Source organism: Protomyctophum parallelum (assembly GCF_964188405.1).
Source record: "Protomyctophum parallelum genome assembly, chromosome: 17".
Taxonomy (NCBI): Eukaryota; Metazoa; Chordata; class Actinopteri; order Myctophiformes; family Myctophidae; genus Protomyctophum; species Protomyctophum parallelum.
In genome coordinates, this window is record NC_139719.1 from 23,700,380 (window position 1) to 23,719,875 (window position 19,496).

At 43.4% G+C, this 19,496-nt stretch overlaps 1 protein-coding gene across 1 annotated transcript in view; it reads right to left on the bottom strand.

Moving 5' to 3' along the window:
* wnt3 (wingless-type MMTV integration site family, member 3) overlaps positions 1-13,647 on the bottom strand; it is a gene marked incomplete at its 3' end in the record, with an annotated part of 34,570 nt that extends 20,923 nt beyond the window's left edge. The window contains exon 1 of the mRNA XM_083787819.1: positions 13,532-13,647. Coding sequence (XP_083643945.1) covers positions 13,532-13,611 — 80 coding nt within the window. The 5' untranslated portion in view covers positions 13,612-13,647. The remainder of the gene's footprint in view (positions 1-13,531) is intronic.
* Positions 13,648-19,496: the final 5,849 nt, after the last annotated feature.

Genomic DNA, 19,496 nt, shown 5'->3' on the forward strand with positions numbered 1-19,496 from the left:
TCACTCGTATGAAGGCATGTTATGTGTTTTATAAGTAGGTAATGTTACTTTCAATATAATATGATTTATGGCAGATTAATTCATTTCACAATGTAATTGTTGAGCCCCATTCGTTATACAATACAGCTTAACAGTCCAATATTGTAATGTGTCATCTAACAATCCATTAGCTAAACTTACACACAAAACATCCTGACATGAACTACTCAGTGATTATACCTACATAACATTTACTGTGTGTGTGTGTGTGTGTGTATGTCTTTTGGAGGAGGAGACCCAGAAATGGCCTATGTTACAGCCTGGACAAGATACACCAACACCTCCAACTTACGAGATTCTTAATGGTCATGCACATTAAACCTGACGCACAAGCATGCTGCATTTGAAAATGACATGTTTTGGGTGATTTGATCAGGACATCCCTACTCAATTTAGTATTAAGCATTAAGTAAGTCATGCACTCTCAGCCTTTTTTTCTCTCTCTCTCCATCTGATACAGGTCTGAGATCTCATTCCTGAGACTGTGGTGGCATACTCTGCCTTCTTTCAGATATAGCTGTGTATATCTCATCCTGCATTTTCAGTTTCAGTTTCAAGTAAAATGACATCTTGTCATCTTACCGTACAGTGTCAGTGACATTACAAATCTTACTTCCCCTTGCAAAGGACTCGCAAACTGCTTTAGGGAAGTGAAAATCAAACAAGTGCAACCTTTGTTTGACAGTGATACAAACACGATTGACACAAGTAATTAACAATAAACACGTTGCAGATTATACAGAATGACAGAAATCTGTTCAGAATTATGTGCAGGATCTTACTGAAATTGGAGCGGGACTCGGGTGTATTGTGCACAAGTATTAGCTTATACTGTTGTACTGTCATATTTGTCCACGTAATGACAACATACCGCACTATTGTCACTATGTTCACTATGTTCACTGTCCAAAGATTTGTCTCCATGTAGCCTATCTACTCTAATGATGTAATGACGGTCCTTTAATATAGCCTATCCTTGCCCCCATTGCCTCGTGCCTTTTCATACACTCGCAGAAACAATGTCATTACTTGCCCCAAAACGGAGACAAAGATGGAGAGTGGTATCTGATGTTACCACTCTCATCCACTGTGTTCTCTGTGAACACAGTGAACAGCATCGCATGTAGTCTCACCATGGGTGGAAACGTTATTGTACCGATCCATTCATCGTGATATAATGTTGGATACTCAAAATGACACTATTCATTCTCCGAAAAAACCTACAAGCTGTAGTGATAAACAAAATGTGTGTGTGTGTGTGTGTGTGTGTGTGTGTGTGTGTGTGTGTGTGTGTGTGTGTGTGTGTGTGTGTGTGTGTGTGTGTGTGTGTGTGTGTGTGTGTGTGTGTGTGTGTGTGTGTGTGTGTGTGTGTGTGTGTGTGTGTGTGTGTGTGTGTGTGTGTGTGTGTGTGTATATGTGGAAGAGTCTCATTCACCACTGGTGCAAGGTCTAGAAGTCCTTGCACACTGCTGTGTTTTTCGGATTTTTAGCAGCGTTTTTCCCGGCAGTTTTCCGAAAAACGCGTCCAGTCTGCAAGGACCTTAACACCCAGTCTCATATTTTAGTTTCCCAAGTACCCAAGCTAAGTTCAGACACTTGGCTTTTCTAAGGTTCTTATAGTGAATATTTAAGACACTTATTTTTTAGGTTTCATTCCTTCATTGTGAGAAGGTACCTTAGTGTATGTAGTTATGTAGCAGAATCCAGTTTAGTGAACGTTTCGTGAAGATTCTTGTAAACCATGTTTTTTTCTGTTCTATGGACCCTATAGGACACCAAAAAAACGGTTTACATTTTTTATTTCCGCCCTAACAATATTTTATCACAATGGCAACACATTGCAATGTGTAGCAATATTGTGTGTATATCTGTATTTCTGTCGACATCATTTCTCCAAATCTGCAAGGCCGATTTACACCATTTGGTCCAGGAGTGTATGATGTGCTCTATAGCAACCAATTCAAAATGTAAATTCATGACTATTCACAAACTACTACTACTACTAATTTCAATGAAAATTGCTGGGTTCTTGCACCAAGGGCTTCTGCACAAGCCATGCAAATTTGATCATAATACACCCATAGATGGCGCTACAGTAACCCTTTTTTAAGAAGCAAATGCATGATCTTCAAAAATTTGCACATTTAAGTACTAGCTATAAGTAATTTGAAAAATTGAGATTGAGGTAATAGTCACTCTTCGTTGCTACTTGCTAGGCAAATATGTTATGACCTGGCTCTTAGGCCATAACATAAAGGAGGAAGACACTGCTTTTAAAAGTGCACAAAGCAATATTTATTTACAATATAAACAATAACTTGTGTGAGTAACTTGAGTGTTGTTGAATGGTGCAAACCAAAAGCTAAACTAAAGTGTTGCTGCCATTAGGAACTACTCGTGATCGGAACTGACCCTTCTGGCTTAACCACTGATCCTCGGGGTCTGCTGAAATACTGTCTGAGTACCCCAGTACTGGCAAGACTGGCTGGTGAAACCGAGCGCCTATACTTAACATAGCTGATGCCAACCCAAAGAAGCATCACCAACACTGGAGCTGAAATGAAGTTAGTCAACTTTGTTTCCAAACAAATAATGCTAACAACAGTGCAGAGCCATGTCTTGGACATTGAGTTACGAGGGTGCAGAGCACTTGAAACTTTTGTGTTGTGAATGAGAGGGTCAAAGGGGAAAAGAACAAATGTGCAAATGACAAAGCTGAAGTATCTGACCTGGAAAGACGGATGCAAAACTATCAAGCTCAAGGTATCATCTGAAATAGTCATGAAAGCAACCAACCAAGTAGTTTGTGAATAGTCATGAATTTGCTTTTGAATTGGTTGCTATAGCACCACCTATAGGCCGATCACAGCTAATTTTTAGAGCACATCATACACTCCTGGATCAAATTTGGTGTAAATCGGCCTTGCAGATTTTGAGAAATGATGTTGACAGAAATACAGACACAAAATATTGCTACACATAGCCATGTATTGCCATGGTGATAAAATATTGTTAGGGCGGAAAAATAAAAAACGTTTTTCTTTGTGTCCTCAAGGATCCAAGAATCTTCACAAAACGTTCACTTAAGTACACAATGACATACACTACCTTGGCAGAGACATTGCAATGGTCACTTTGTGTGAGGGAGTAGGGACTGCTGCAAAAAAAGAAAGCGGAATTGAGGCAACCTTAGATTTTCCTGCGGCTCCAAACATTAACCGATGAAGCTAAACGAAGCCTCGAGAGTGTAACTTTGATTGATTTGATTGAATGTGATGGCTGGTGACGAGTATATTTAGTTGTTTTGTTTTTTTATCACGGATATGTGATAGGTTGGTCAGTAAAATGAACTATAGCCTCTGGGAGGAAGAATGAAAAGTCCCAAAGGGAAACAATTGTGTAAAACGTCTGTAGTCTTCCGGCCAGGGAGATAAGCGGAGGCGCCTTCAGCTGTTCACATTATTGCCAGCAATGTTACATGTGAGAAGTAAATGTTGTGTTGCCTCCGATTCTGTTTGTGATCACTCATTTTGTAATTCCATAATGACTACTGTATACTAATACTATACATCATGACATTCATCATTGGCCATTAATAATACCCGGGTATTGGTTTACCAGATACCCAAAGTCTTATTTATACTTAAAGATAACAAGAAAACTGCATTTGATGAAAACTTTCATTAAATGTCATGTCTCCCAGGAACTTAGATGAAAACACGCTCGAACGTGCCATTGTTGAGCAGCTTTTCTCTGAATTATCGAAGGTGCCTGTGTTCCATTCTGTGTTTTGGTTCCTTTGAACCTGGTTAAACTCTAGTGTCTCCTCAGCAGTGAACTTTTACTAAACCATGTTTGGCGGCTGTGTTTCATCCATGTTTGACGTGGCCCTGAGATAGGAATTTCGGAGGTTTGGTCCCTAGCCGAGTCATACCAAAGACTATTGAAAGAATGGTACCCAAAAATGGGTACCATTTTGGCATTGGCAATGCCATCAAGGGACTTATTGGCATAAGTCCCTACATTACAACATAGATTACTATAGTATAGAGTCATGCCACATACTAGGGAAACTGGAGATAGGCTCCTGACCTATAGGCCTCATGGCTCCGGAACCGATGGTCCCCAAAGCAACTTATTGGTCAGCTATACCGAAGTGGAAAAAAACGGCACTCTGTAATGTAAAAGATGCAAGGCTGGCTCAGATACACATTGTTATTTATTGAGAACGCCTGCCGCGTTTCGGCCTCAGCCTTCCTCAGAGCAGATTAGAAAAAATGACCGGTTTGCGAGGTTGACCGGCTAAAGCAGCGACACTGAAACACAGGGCCCCGCTGACGATTTGGTTGCCCTGGGCCTTACTCGCATATAATTTGTGCTGCCCCACCCCCCCCTCCCAGCGACAGCGCTGTGTTATCTCATGCGGGATCGGCTACTTTGCCGTTGCTACTCGCAGTGCGTATTGTGCGTATACTGTACGTAGCGGGGGCGCTGCTGAAACATACTGTATGCATGCATGTTGCATAGATTATATCAGACATGCAAAGCTTTTGGCGAAAATCACAGATTTTAAACCAAATGGGGCTCCTGTGATTCATGCAAAGCCGTTGAGATTTTTTGGGGGTTTTTTTGTGCCGAACTATGGTTTTGTGGTCTTCATGCTGCACGCACGCACTGTGATTGTCAACAAACGGAGTGGTTCTGTACTCGTGCTGTACTGTAGTACTGTACTGTGTACAATACAAGCCCTCCTCCCTTGTGTGTGTGTGTGTGTGTGTGTGTGTGTGTGTGTGTGTGTGTGTGTGTGCGCGCAAATGGTATGACTTTCATTGCCATGTTTTCAGAAAATCTGCATTAATTAAGTTGTGAGGTCAAAGTGATCATAACATGTACTTTGTGCCAGTCAAGCATATTATTGTGTGTGTGTTTGTGTGTTATAGAAAGTAGTACGTTTTGTGACGATAATAAGTATTGTTTTGACAATGCTATATTCACGGTTTATGATTATAGCCATTTATTACATTTAAAAGTACTACAGCGTACAAACCACAAGTGTCATCATCATGCATTGTTCAGCCTGGGAACCAATGCTGTGCGGTTTATTCAGAGGTCACAGTCTGTGGCTGCTCTCGTTTAAGTCGACTTAAACAAGAACAGCCACAGACTGTGAATGAATAAACCTCTCTGGAGTGATCCTGCACACTGTCTGGAACAGATCCATCAGTAAAGAACGCTTCCTCAGACCTCAGACCTTCATCAGGACATTGTTCTTTAACTGCTTATAGTAAAATGGAGCTGAGTTGCAACTGTACTTGGGCCGCTGTTTTCCGTCCACACAGGTACGTGCACACATGGACATCAAAGGGGGCTTCAGCCCTGTACACGTCTGTAAAACCCCCCCCAAAAAAAACATTCCTCTCCAGAACATGAATGCTGCATTTACTATGGTGAAAGAAAAGTAAATGCCACCCTTGTCCATGCCATACCATAATGCCTTTTTTTTCGAACTCTCCTGAACTTGAACGCAGCATTTTACGTTGAATTTTACGTCCTCTATTTAGAAGTCCATGTTGTTTTCTGCGTCTCCAGTAGCTAAAGAGTGCGGGGTCGCGCCCCGAAAATAGCAGATCTCAACACGTTGCCGATGATGCATTGTGAGCTTGTAGATCCGCTATTTGCAACAACAAAACATTTCCCTTTTAGGGAATGTCAGCCACTGCCTCTCTGACCTCCTCTGCACATCCCTGCGTCTAAATCACAAATAGTTCCCCCCAGAATATGAATGCTGAGGTTCAAGTGTTTAATATTCTCTTTTCCAGACAGTGGGCGAGGAACAGCAGGGATAACTCTCTCCTGTTTACATTGGAATTTCCTATTTACCGATGCACTTGTTGCTAACACTACTGCATGCTCCATAGGCCTTTAGTCATGTTCTCCTTCAAGTAAAATCACCTGCTGTATACTGTATACAGTCACTTCACTTGTAACTTACCTACGACTACACAAAGCAAATTAGAACGTTTAAGTGGCACACGCAGAAAGGGGGAGTGTGAGAAGAAAAGACGGAGATTAAACGAAGAACCAGCCTTTCACAATCCATCCCTCTATGTATCATTCCTTAGGCGCTGTTCAAAGACTTCAAATGGAAAGCTGTGTGTGTGTGTGTGTGTGTGTGTGTGTGTGTGTGTGTGTGTGTGTGGGTGTGGGGGGGGTGTTCTGTTCTGTTGCTACTTGTACTCAAAAGGCCTATCTTCTAGCATGCCTTGAACTTGGATCCAAGTATTTGTATTTTTGACTTTCACTCCACTAAAGACAAATATTTTTACTGCACTACTTCTACTTACTTCTAGGAAGATAAAAATAAAAAGGACATTATGAATTAACCACCTGTAAGCCCTATTTCAAGTAGTGACAAATATCAGACAAGCTCACAATGCAATGCATCACAATGTGTTGTGAGCTTGTAGATCTGCTATTTTCACTTGCGTTGAAATCTTTTAAGCAAAGCAAATAATCCGGTACTTTAACTCGAGTACACTTTGACTGTGCAACTTTAACTTTTAGGTGACTAGGCTAATAATGGACCAGGATAGTATCTTAATTTGCCTCAAGCTGCAGGGGTTGAGAGTAATTTGTCCACCCCTGGAAATGACAGATCCTTGACTGAAAGGTCAGAAGCTTCTTAAGGTACTGTGACTGTCTGTTGTCGACTTCACAGCTGTGAACTCGGGAATAGAGTTTTCATGAAATATTAATGTGCGTCACGCTGGCTCGGGCCCACATGTCTGCCTACAGTGATTGTTGTTGATGAATGCCATTGGTTCTTGCACATGTGGGAACAAGCAAATGTACTTAATTTAAAATAAATTAACGTTAGCTCATGCCGGTTTAAATGCCTGAGGTGCCAAGAAGCACCCTCTTGTCACCGCCTCTATGAGTGCGCCAGGTTCCCGGAAGGTCCTCTGCACTAGTGACAGACAGCCTGTGAGAGTATCATGTGCATTGAACTCCTTTTCTACTTCTCGAAATCTACCTTCTATATGAATGTACGTTCAACTTGTCAGATTTCTGCCCGCAGGACATACTGCCGGTAAACGAGGCCCCTGTCGGTGTAACTCGGGAGACTGAACCGCAACAACATTGCCATCGGAATCCCAATTATAAATCCCACAACACAGTCCGCTGAGAGAGACAGAGGCACTCGGAAGAGACTAAAGTGGGCCACGGAAAGTTGCCAGCTTCGCCTGAGGATGGGACTTTTCCTGGCGGAGGGTGGAATGCACAGCTCCTGTCTGTGTTGTGTTGTCTTCTGTTTTTCTTTGGCTCACTTTTGATTTGTAGTCCAACAGCTTTGGGCTGATCAGATAAAAAATGACAGGACCCCTGAAAAATGTTCCAACCTGTTATCTTATTTTTTTTCTTTTTTCCTCCTCCTTCCACCTCAACCCCCCCTCTCCTCTGTCTCTCTCTTGTTCTTGTTCCTCCTCCACCCCCCCCCCCCCCCCCCACCACCACTGTGCAGACTCTTTTAGAGCCCCCCTGAATGTACGGAGAAGTGAACAGCGTTGTAAAACGGAGAACCTGCCTGTCAGTCGGTATAAGATGAGTGTGAAGCTGCAGCAGGCAGCGGCGCTCCAGACAGCAGTGCGGTGCATTGGGGAATGAGACTCGCAGACAGTGCCTGTGTTAGACTGGCAGCTCGCTGTCTTTTCTGTCTGTTTTGCGAGATGCCACTGAATCTGTCCACGCTGCGTGCCTGTCTTGAAAAGGACCAGAGCCAGGGTTTGAATTGACGGCCTCAAGGGACTGTCTAATTGAACCCTAAATCAAACGGAGCATTGCTCATTAGTGTCGCCCACTGTCGCCTGGGTTGAATGCACATTCAGTTCAGGTAGCCTGGAACTTCATGCGATTGTAGTATGTCTACATTTAAGTGAGTATTTTAGCCACTTAAACCTTAGATAATTTGTTGACTGGAGTCCCCCAGGGGACTAGACTACTAGGCCCCCTCCTTTTTTTTGCATTCTACACCAAATCTTTGTTATACCCATACCCATTATGGCATGCACAAAATAGAGAGATGATGAGAAATAGTCATGTGGTTAATGATTCACAAACTTTCTGAGAGTGTGTCAGTAAAGAGTCAAACTCACAGCATATATCTCGCAGCAACTAACAACATATGGAATATGAAATTCATATGAAAAAGGCCTGTGGTGGCGCTTCACCGTATTTGACTAAATGAGCTTCCCTTAACCGCTTATGCGTGTACTCGCATTGCACGTCTGTGTTGTGATAATAGCTGATCTAATGGACTGTACGGTACGTTGTCACTTTGGTCCCAAAGTATTCTATCCATCCTATCTCTGCCAGAGATATTAAGCGGACGAGGCGCACCCTTTCGTTATGTGACAATCTTTCGTGATTCTTTGGAGGCAAAAATGTAAAATCTAAATTGTTTGCACAAAGTTAAAGCAACGAAGGCACTTACAAAATGTAACATTTGTATAAAGTAAAACCTCTGTATCAGTTGAGTACTATCAGGCAGTGTCTCTTTGTTTTGTGTGTTTTGTCATTAACCTGCTCAGTATCACCTGAGGGGTTTTGTCTGTATTCAGAGTTCACAGGTGTGTCTCATAATTCTCTGTCTTTGACCCATGTGTGTCAGAGTATAATTGTACCTCTGTGTGATTCCACCAGTAATTAGCCTCTCAGTGGCCAATAAGTAACAAGGCCTACAAACTTAAGACAAGTTTGTTAACCACACACAAACACATGCCGTCCCCATTCTGGGCATATGTCATAATAGGAGAAATTAGCAGATCTACAAGCTCACAGATAAGGTATGAGATTAGATCGGCTCTTTTCGGTGGAGGTGTGTGTGTGTGTGTGAAGGAGTAAAAGAGGGGACCCTGGTATATAGCGTTTAGTGGTTAATGAAGACCTCTAACATTAGGGGTGTGTGTGTGTGTGTGTGCATGCATATACTCGTGTGCATGCGCGTGTGTCTGTCTGTCCATCCATCCATATGTCCCCTAATGACTTCTTTGCTCCTGGTCATTAGAGCGCGCTTTTCTTTTTGAGAAGCAAATGTGCTGGCCTGGTGTTTTTGTGTAGCGAATGGCTGCACACCGGGAACTTTATCCTTCCCTACTGAAGTTCGTGGTCTGTCCTTTACTACTGCAAGATGAAATTAGGAATCTCCTAATTACATACAACACTCACTATGTATTAACAACCAACTGCCATGTAATCAATGCTAATTAGCCATATGATATTGTCGCAAAAAGTGAACGCGGTCTTAATACCTTGGTACAATGCACCTGCTCAGGCCCAGGTGCCCTATGTGTACACATTGCACATGTTGCTCAGGAACTCATTTCCCTGGGGAAGTCATTCTCCTCCTAGGTGACATTTGAAATCGGCTTTAGCCTAAAGTTGTCTTTGACCCTGGCTATATGGAGGCCTTAAGCCATTGATATGGAACCCTACAGTTTCTTAAGAATGACATTCTTCTGGGCTTTGCTTTGCCCCCCATTTCACTGTTCAATATAATGCCTGAACATTCTTGATCTTTTCACACAGGATGGAAGACGGAGGATTTTCTCGCAGTAAGAATCATTAAAGTGATCCCTTTGCCAAAGGTGGGGGGTTACGGGGTGGTGTTTGAGGGGTGGGGGTGTCACAGTCAGATAATGACATTCCTGAGACCCAGAGATGGACCCTATAGAGTCCCATCTTAAGCCACTAGGTTTGACCTGTGCAGTTTGGGTACAAAGTTTGGCAAACCCACCCATACTGTAGGTATAGCTGGAGCTCCAGAAAGACATAGCCATCGAAAAGAAGGCATAATATTAGTAGCTCTCCAGTGTTCCTTCCACAAGGTAAATGGCAAAAAATACAGTTTTGGCTTGTAATCTGGTTACATGTTAAATTGTTGACACTGTTTAGCACAGTTTTAGAGGGTGGCAAATATTGAGACTTTTTGAACATACATTGTTTGCTTAATTTATAGCAATGACTGGATGAACAAGCCTTGCCTACTTTACAGTATATTCCTCTACTCTGGACTGACCTGCATGGCAAAATAATGTGATATGTTTCAATTATTTTCAAAGGCCGTGACAAATAACGTATTTTGCTCATCTGACAGCAATGATTCTGCTAAAATGTCTGGCAAGTTCAATCGGGCACACCTCGAATAGTCTAACCAAATTTATACTACAAAACTGTGAAGATTGCATGACAAAAGTTGGGCTCTGTGGGAACATTTATTTTACACTTCATCTGTCTTTGTCACCTACTGTAAATGCGTTCTTGTCCTTTTCTATTTTAGCCTAGCTAGCTATTACTTTACCAATGCCAATAACAGCAACATAAAAGATGGCTCGATCATCATTCACTAATTTCATTCATTGAGTTCTGCTTCACATCCCATGAGCTAAATGATCTGTGAGTTTCTTTCATAGCAGCAGTTTGACTGCGCAGAAAACCAAATTCTGGTGACTTCTGACCAACAAACATCCAAGGTATTTCTCATCATTTGTTGTGTTGTGCAATTGCAATACAGCAGTTGCCACCCCCATATTTCCCCTTTCTGTTTCCCTGTCCTGCCCTACTCAATTGCCCTCTCTTTGATTTAAACTTTCATGACTTTTACTCGCACATTCTTGTGGTGAATTTGATTTCACTGTGTGGAGTGATACAGAATGATAAACAACAACAGCAATGCTTCTAACATTTCCAAGGGGGAAATAAAGGATGTGGTGAGCCTGAAACTGCAGTTGCTACCGATGCAAATGAGTTTATACAAGTTAACAACTCTCTTTCTATTTGCTCCTATTTCCTGAAGAGTTGTGATGTTATAAGGGAGGATTAGCTGAATAACGGTTATTGGATTTGAGCATCCAGTGCTGTGCTGTGTGATGTGACAGAGTTAAAGCGATAATAACTGTGCTCGACGGCGGTATTGAAGCAAATGCAACACCGCTAAGTCCTTGCTGATACTGACTGTCATCGTACATCTTCCAACACCAATGTCTTTGCTACCAACCCAAACACAGACGCTATAGAGCAGCTGACAGGTTCATTTAAGCTGCTTTGTTTAGGGTTGATGATGAGTTAAGACTCACACACACACATACACTTATCCTTCTATTTTCATTCAAAGGATTTATAATGTTAAACCTGGTTTTAAGAGCAAAGTTTGACGTTTTTAGACATAAATTCTGATAAGTCAGAGAGCAGATATTTTCATTTTGAAGCCGCACATAAACCAGTATGATGTTGTGTTGCCAGGGGACCGGGTTGTGACCTTGGAGAACCTGTGGTTTACGTTAGTCTACAATATATCTTTTATCTGGTGTGAGATCTCTCCAAACACTTTATTTTGTCTCCTTTTATAAAAAGCTCCGGTTTCCACTGACATTCTTGCATTTCAAGGGGGTCCAGTTTAATGTTCAGTCCGGTTCTCCAAACCCACCTCATTAGTCTGCTATGCCGCTTCTACTACACCGCTTCTTCCTCCATGCATACTGTATGTGCATATCTCCACAGTTATTTATGCTCTGTTTTGTTTTCAACACCCACATCTTGTGACGGCGTGGCTGCCAGGCATGAAGCAGTCAAGACTCCTTTTCTCTCCAACCCGTTACTACTTGGCTGGAGAATTTATGGCCAAGTCATTGCCCCTGAGACAGAAGCTGAGAGCAGCCTGCCTGGGCCCTCTCTGAAACCCGGCACCCTCCCGTGTGACGCACCAAACCCTTTGGACGTGTTGGACACCACTGGCCGATGCCCGGTGACAAGCGCTGTATGACACCCCATTCCCCCAGCACCTGCCCAGTCACCTGGAGCTATGACGGCCCTTTTCATCTTCACACCCTCCCCGCAACCCCACCTACACTTCAAAATTTGTTACCCAAATCAAAGGTGCTGCGCTTTGTTCGGGATTGAACATTACACCGGTGTCATGTAAGCTCCTTGAGCAGAACAGCTGCAGGTAATTCATAGACAGAGAATCCCAGGCTCTTTGTCACCACTGTCTGTGCTGGTGTTCGGCAAAGCCAGGAGTGGGTGTAAAGTCCTCTTTGCCATTAACACTCCAGCCCTGTGGCCTGTGAGCTTGGCAGACCCTCACTCTGTAAATGAAACCAGGAGATGCTGGCGGTTTGGACAGCGCTGCGCTTGGGACCACATGCTAGTCAGGCTACTAAAAGTGCAGTAGCTCTGACAAGTATTGTGTCGCGAGCCAAAAGAGCTTTGTCATATGCCTACGCAAATATCTCCAAAATAAAAGCTTTATGTTACAAAAGAAGACAGAGGGCTATGAGGTCAGCTGCATGTAGCTGAATTAGTAAAAAACTAAAAGAAAACTCTAAATTTCAGTTGCTGCATGGTGCCAAGCGGGATCTGGGAGAATTTAACAAAGGCTAAATCAAACCCTTCGACACCTCAACATTATTGTCCCACGACACTGCTGACAAATCTCCCAGAGAAATATGAAAGTACAAATTTTGTGAAAAGCAAATTAATATGCTTTCTTAACTTATGTCCAAGTAAATGCATTTGTTGTTCTCAGTAGCTTATTAATTAGAACCGACAGCCCGCGGAGCAGCGCACACATTATTTTATTTTTAACACCAAAATAGCTATTTTGTCTGTCGTGATTTTACTCGTTTGACAAAACTTTATCAATATGGAAAATATGTAAAGCTTAGTGTACACCCTAAATAAAAAATAAGATTAAAAAAAGTGAAATGTATTCAACAATGAAGAGTTACACGGCATGTTTCGGGGGGCCGGCGGCCTGAATGTAGAACCTTGAAGCACAAAAGCAAACTATGGACAAGAATGACGATGATCTAATGGTTCGTGATTGTTGTAACCCCCACGGCACTTTGGAAATGATATAGCTCTTTTTTTTGTGAGAAAGAAAATGACGATTTAAAAACAAGATGAAGTGGGCCGCCGTATGGGAGCCTTTGTTGAGTTTTCATGAATAAGCGCAATGTTGTCATTGTCCTTGAGGGATATAGATAAAACATGTTTTCAATAATCGATCATGTTATTGACGTTAGGTATTAATGCAGCAATGATTCTATCAGCCCTGCAATACACATAACCATGGACTGATTGGACTCCATGGGCAAAATGTGTTATTTAAAAAAATAACTGAACCCATTGGGAAATTGAATGTTCCCACAATATAATAAATAATAATAATAATTTAAAAAACATCCTTTGCATCACAACATTTTCTAATATGATAGATGGACCTGAAAGTAGAAGGGGGAAAGAACGGCGAGCCTTTTCCGTTACACTCGTATTTGAGGTTAAGATTCTTTGGACTGGGCCGGAGGAGAACAATTTTTCCACGCAGTCAACTGAAAGTGCACATTTCTGTCCTCTCAGAAATGATCATTTGACCAAGAAGTCTCTCTCCTCTGTGCAAGTATAGGGTTTGGATGCTCAAACTGTGGAGTGTACTCACCACCAGATGGGATAGCCTCCAAGCACCCGCGAGCTGGACAGCCACACACACATCATATATCCAATCAGATACAAATCCATGAGGTAAGCCTTTGTACAGTCACTGGGGGCAAAGAGTCTGAATGGATCAATACATAGAATTTCCAATGGACAGTGACGCTCAGTTTCCCAGGAAGATGGAGCTTGATTGCTGAATCAAAGGAAAATTAAAATATTGCACCCAAAAAAAGAAAAGAAAAGAAAAAAAAAAAAAAAAAAAAGGACCTCTTCCTCCTCTTTTCCCCCTTTTTTCTTTGAGTCGGGCCAGGAAAGTGTGTGTGTGTCTGCTGGTAGTTAAGAGAGTAAGTGTCTCTCCTGCTAACACACACATTAACACACGCTCCTACCCGTCCTCTCCTTCCTTCCCTCCCTCTCTCTCTGCGCTTCTTCCCTAAGGTAGGTATCTCTCTCTCTCTCTGTCTGTCTGTCTCTCTCTCTCTCTCTCTCTCTGTCTGTCTGTCTCTCTCTCTCCACTTTTTTCTCCCCCAGGATGCCTCATCCACAGGCCCTATATTAAAGACGGGGCAGGGGGATGAGGGAAGGAGGGGTGTGCGCGCGTGTGTGTGTGTGTGTGTGTGTGAGAGAGAGAGAGAGAGAGAGAGAGGGAGAGAGAGAGAAGACAAGCGAGGTTTGGAGATGTCAGCTGGCAAGCCAATCACAGAGGATGGCCTTAGGTTACGAAAAAAATTTATTATTCGTTCCCATCTGTCAATCACGCGCCACCCCCTGGTAATGTGGAAAAGAAAGAAAGGATTGAAGAGAGGGAGGGAGAGAGAGAGAGGTATAGGGAACGGGAAAAGGTAGAGTTCTTATTCATCCCATTTCATCCATGATAATTCAAAGAAAGCACACACAGTGAAATCCTCGGTGTAATTCAACTCTGGCCCGGCTGATAGGTGCATATAGGCCTGCCTCTCCCCAGGACCAGGGGTGGGTGTGACTCTGACTAAACACAGCAAAATCCTGAGTGAGAATTCAACTCTGATAGTGTACAAATGGAACCAACACACACACACACACACACACACACACACACACACACTTTGCTCACCTAGCCAGCGCTCACATACTCCAGGGTGGGGGGGACATTCACAGTGAATTTTCCAAATTGTTTTCCCCCCACCCCAACAGGGGAGGGACATAAAAGGGGGGGCACAATAAAGCCATAAAACACAGCAGTGGCTGGGCCACTGGTTATGGGCTCTAGTCGCCCAAAGGCGACACATTTTACATCAATACTATTGTCATTCTGATGGGCTGTGGGGCAGGCAGCCCAGGGACAGAGGGAGGAGGGAGAGAGCGAGAGAGAATGAGAGAGACAGAGTTAGAGAGAGGGGGGGGGTCCAAGAGGAGGGGGGGGGGGGGACACAAGTGATGGGCAGAGAATTAGCCTGAAGTAACCAGGCATTTTATTCACATGCAGGGAAACTGATCGGGACAATAATACAAACAAGATACCCAACAGAGATCAAACGAGAGGCACTTGTATACCGACAACACAACACACGTCCAGTTTACAGATTACCTCTCTTAGCAGCAAGCAGCAAAACACAGCCAAATACTGCAAAACAGCTCCCAACTAACAGACATTAAATGCGGCAATTCTTTCAGTTAAAATAAGTGTTAAATAGCTCCATATTCTGATAGCAATCATTGCCATAGACTAGAGTGTTTGTCAGGGGTCTCCCTGTCTCTCCAGTTCTTTAGGGAAATACATTTTTAGTTTGGCGTACCAATGTCATGCAATCAGGAGAGAGAGCTCCTTTTCCAGCAAGGATTGGATAAAAATGTTATCCTGACCTGAAAATGTATTTTCTGTTTAGTTGGAGAGACAGGGAGAACCATGTTTCTGACAAATACTGTTTCCCTTTTTGTTTTTTACAGAAAATATCCCTTGTTCCACCTTTAAATGTTATTGAGAGGCATGCTTTCTTTTGAAAACATTCTCACTCACATATATTTATAGATATTTATAGAAAACCCCAAATTCCAACGTTTGTTTAACATTTGGTGAAGCTTCTCCAGTGTTATTTTGATAGCCTGGCAGCCTTGTACATTGATGCCCCATGACGTTTAGAGAGTGATGTCTCACGCTGTTAGTGGTTCCTCTACTATGTCATTATGGTGCTGTGCGTTCAGATGGTGTTTTCTTTGTAGTTGCAGTTCAGAACAATGCTCTACTACATGACATAGTCTTTAAATAAGTATGGAGTGTAAACAAGGATAAAAAGGAAGGTACAGTCAGTTGACTGTTTCTCACCCCATTCTCAGTAACTTGACTTTGAATGCCTCCGACGTTAAAGCGTGTAGTGTTGGCACGTTTACCCTTAGGATAAGTTGTTCTTTATGGTCCCAATAATACCGTCAGCTGTTTTTTTAACTACTTTAATACCAGTTATTTATAGTAGCCTATCTTATCTGGAACTTTGTGCAGCATGACTGTCTTGGAACATGACTCTCTTGTGTTTGGTACATCACAGTAAATAAGATAAATAAATCAGAAAATAACCCCTGAGAATCAAGAGATGTACTGTGTAAGTAAGTAAGTAAGTACATTTTATTTGTAAAGCACCTTTCAAGACAAAGTCACAAGGTGCTGAACAGAACACAGAACAAGCAATCAACAAGTTAAAACCAAACAGGAAAACAAAGTAAAAAGACAATAAAGAATTTAACGAAACCAATAAACAAGGCAAAAAACAAAACAAAAAAACATATGCATGTAAAAATAGTAAACTATAGGCAGAAAATAAGTCAGGTAAGAACTACATGGGAAAAATAAATGCGAAATAAATGTGTCTTTAGCTGTCTCTTAAAGGAGTCTACTGACTCAGCATTTCTTAACATGAGGGACAGGGCATTCCAAAGAGTGGGGGCAACCACTGCGAAAGCCCGGTCGCCCTTTGTTTTTAGTTTGTGTGACTGAGGGCATCATGGCGTGCAGTATTCACCAACTTGTTTAATGTTGCTTGATGTGCGTTCATTCTCCTTAGCGTTGAGGATACTGTACATACATACATACAGTTCTCAAACTTTGCAACTATACTTACAAGATTCGGTATCACTGTCACACAATCAACATAACTGGGCAGTCGCACAGCATATGATCTTACATTCAGAACCACATGGAACCCTCTGGATCGTGGTGTGGTTTTGAAGTGAGTAGTGAATATGATACGTTTTGGCATGTAGGTTACAGTTAAAAAATAAAAAATCATTCCAAGTGAAGAAAAGAATCATTGGCCAACATTATAATCACCCATCAAAGTATTTGCAAGGAAACGGCCAGTAAGAAATGTGTAAATTATGGGGAGGGTGTGGGAGTGAGAGATTAGTGAGATTATTCTCTCACTTGAGTAATTCTCTGTACTCTGACTTGGTCAAATGTAACCAAAATAACAACACTTAGACATGAGGAAAACATTCCAGTGGGTTTCTTTTCTTTTTTTCTTTTTTTTGGGGGGGGGGGGGGGGTCCTCCTGGTTTTTGGTGTGTGTTCCTGGGGGTAGTGGTCTACCATCAAGGACCTCCAGGGCATGGGGGAGCAGGGCAGGCTTGAGGGGAGGTCTTGGAAGGTCACATAGCAGGCGCATGGAGAGTGCGCTTTGGAGTGGAGAGGCTGAGTGCCCTCTACACGGAGAGTCCAGTGACCACAGTCTAGAGGTCAGCATTGGAGTGGCTCCCGCCCCTTCACCCATCCCTTCTGTGTTTTATTTCTCCATAACAAAGATGGGGAAACGGGCTGTGACTGAGCACCCCTCGACCTACCGCTCTGTTTGTGTGGAGGGTGGGGGCACAGAAATTGTTCCACCAAGTCCCTCAATGTGACAATTGATTGATATCTTTGTGAAATTTCAGTGAAGAAGCCTGTTCTCGATCGAGTCGCGGTGGGGAGTCTTCAACATAATTCCAATCGAGATGGGATGGGTTTTCAACACCTCCCGTCAAGATGCGGTATGTCTCAGCAACGCTGACAACAGGGCAGGTCTGTTTTCCATCACGGACATTGTCGCGTGCTAGAGCATCATGTCAGAAATGTGCCGAGCTCAGCTCTTGGATTTGGACGGCAGTTGCTCTGTAGGAGTGATAGACGGTTAGCAGAGCCAGAGGATGGATGGGGGGAATGTGACAGACAGCGGTCTAATTTACGAGTGCAGGCAGTGGAATGGGTCTGCGGTCTTCATCTGAACAACATTGAAACCACGTTTTCCAGGTCGAAGCCACAAGTGCGGCGTGAACTGTCTGGAAATACAACGGCGATGAGGGTCAAGAAGCATCACAGTCTGATCTTGGACTGTGACTCAGTATAGATGGCAAGGCACGTTATCCGTCGTTAACTTGTCTGCAGCTCCCAAATAGCCAGATAAGTGTGGTTGAACTTAGCGTGGTCGCTCGGCCAGAAGTTCAGAGGTTTGTTATTATTCGTCACCACGTCAGATGTTCCGTGTTACAACGCTTGTTCTTGGACTGAACTCGACAAGACTAGGCTTTTTCGTGTGAATCTATGCATGCAGAGGAAGTGGTGGTATAGGTCTACGAGTGCGCACCAGTAGGTGCGTGGAGGCACACAGAGGTTTCCTACTGGGCTGGTTTCTAAGGTGACCTGAGAACAGTCGTAACCAGGTCCGGCTTCTTTCTCAGGCCTGATCAGCATCTTACCACAAAGGAGGACATGTGTTCACCCCCCAACCCCCCTTCGACTCCCGCCCTCTTCTCCACTCAATCCGACCAGCGTGGCTGGACACAGGCAGCCAATAAAACCAGGATTAGGAGGAAGTCTACACACATACTGGGCTGTAGCGAAAAAGTTTCTGAACACGCCCAATCCCGCCCTCATCCTCTCACACACGTCTTTTCTTTCATTACTCCTCTCACTCCCTCATTCTTACCATCTTTCCCTTTGTTTATTTCACTCTCCCCTATTTTTCTCTCTCTTCGTCTGCCTTTTCCTTTCAGAATCCTCACCCTGTAAGCTCTTGACACAATGGGGCTTCCAGAAATTACTCATTTTGCAGGGGCTGCTCAGACAATTCTCAATGCCACTTGCCTATACCTCCCCCACATACTTGGATCCTGTGTCTTTCCCGGTTATGATAATGAAATGTGTCACATCACAATGATGAAGTTGGTGTGTGCATGACTGTTTGGCTGTGTGTGTATACATGTGGCTCTGTATGCGCGTGCATCTTTGTGCCAGCAAGTTTATGTGAATCCACACTGCTTTGCATATTTTTGCATGAATTCAAGTTCCTCTATGTAATTCTCCTCAGACTGAAAGCTCCTTTGCAAAGCAGGTTCTCACCACTGACTCCATCCATCTCCATCTGTGCAGCAATTACCTACTCATAACCATCATAATCATAACCAGGTCATCCGGCGTGCAACGTGTCCTGTCTGCACAGGAAGCACATCGTTGACTGACTTGATGTGTCTGGAGGACTCTGGCTATGGGTGGATCTGCCTCTCGGTGGCCGGAAGAGACCGCCGCTCAGCCGTCCGCCGTGGCTAACGTGTCCTGGAAGTGGGAGAGCGCAGGGGATAATATTGATGCCTTTGTCAGGACTTTGTAAGCCGGGTGACAAAGACGACAAGCCTCCCCCCCAAACAAACCTTTTTCATTAGAGCAGCAAACACTTCATCCCTGGGCTATGAGAGGAAAGCCGCACTGGTGTGCGTGTGTGTGCGTGTGTGTGTGTGTGTGTGTGTGTGTGTGTGTGTGCATGTGTGTGAGAGAGAGAGAGCATCGTCCCACAGGGAAGAGCTCAGCGGTCTTCAGCCGGAGCACTGAAGACCGGCCTAATTAAAGGGCACTTAAGCCCCACAATGTGCGGCGGTGTGGGTCGGAGATGACGGGGGTCCCCAAGTTGGAGGGACAGTATTCATGGCACTCGTAAACAAGAGGGCTCCAGGGACAGAGGGAGAGAAGA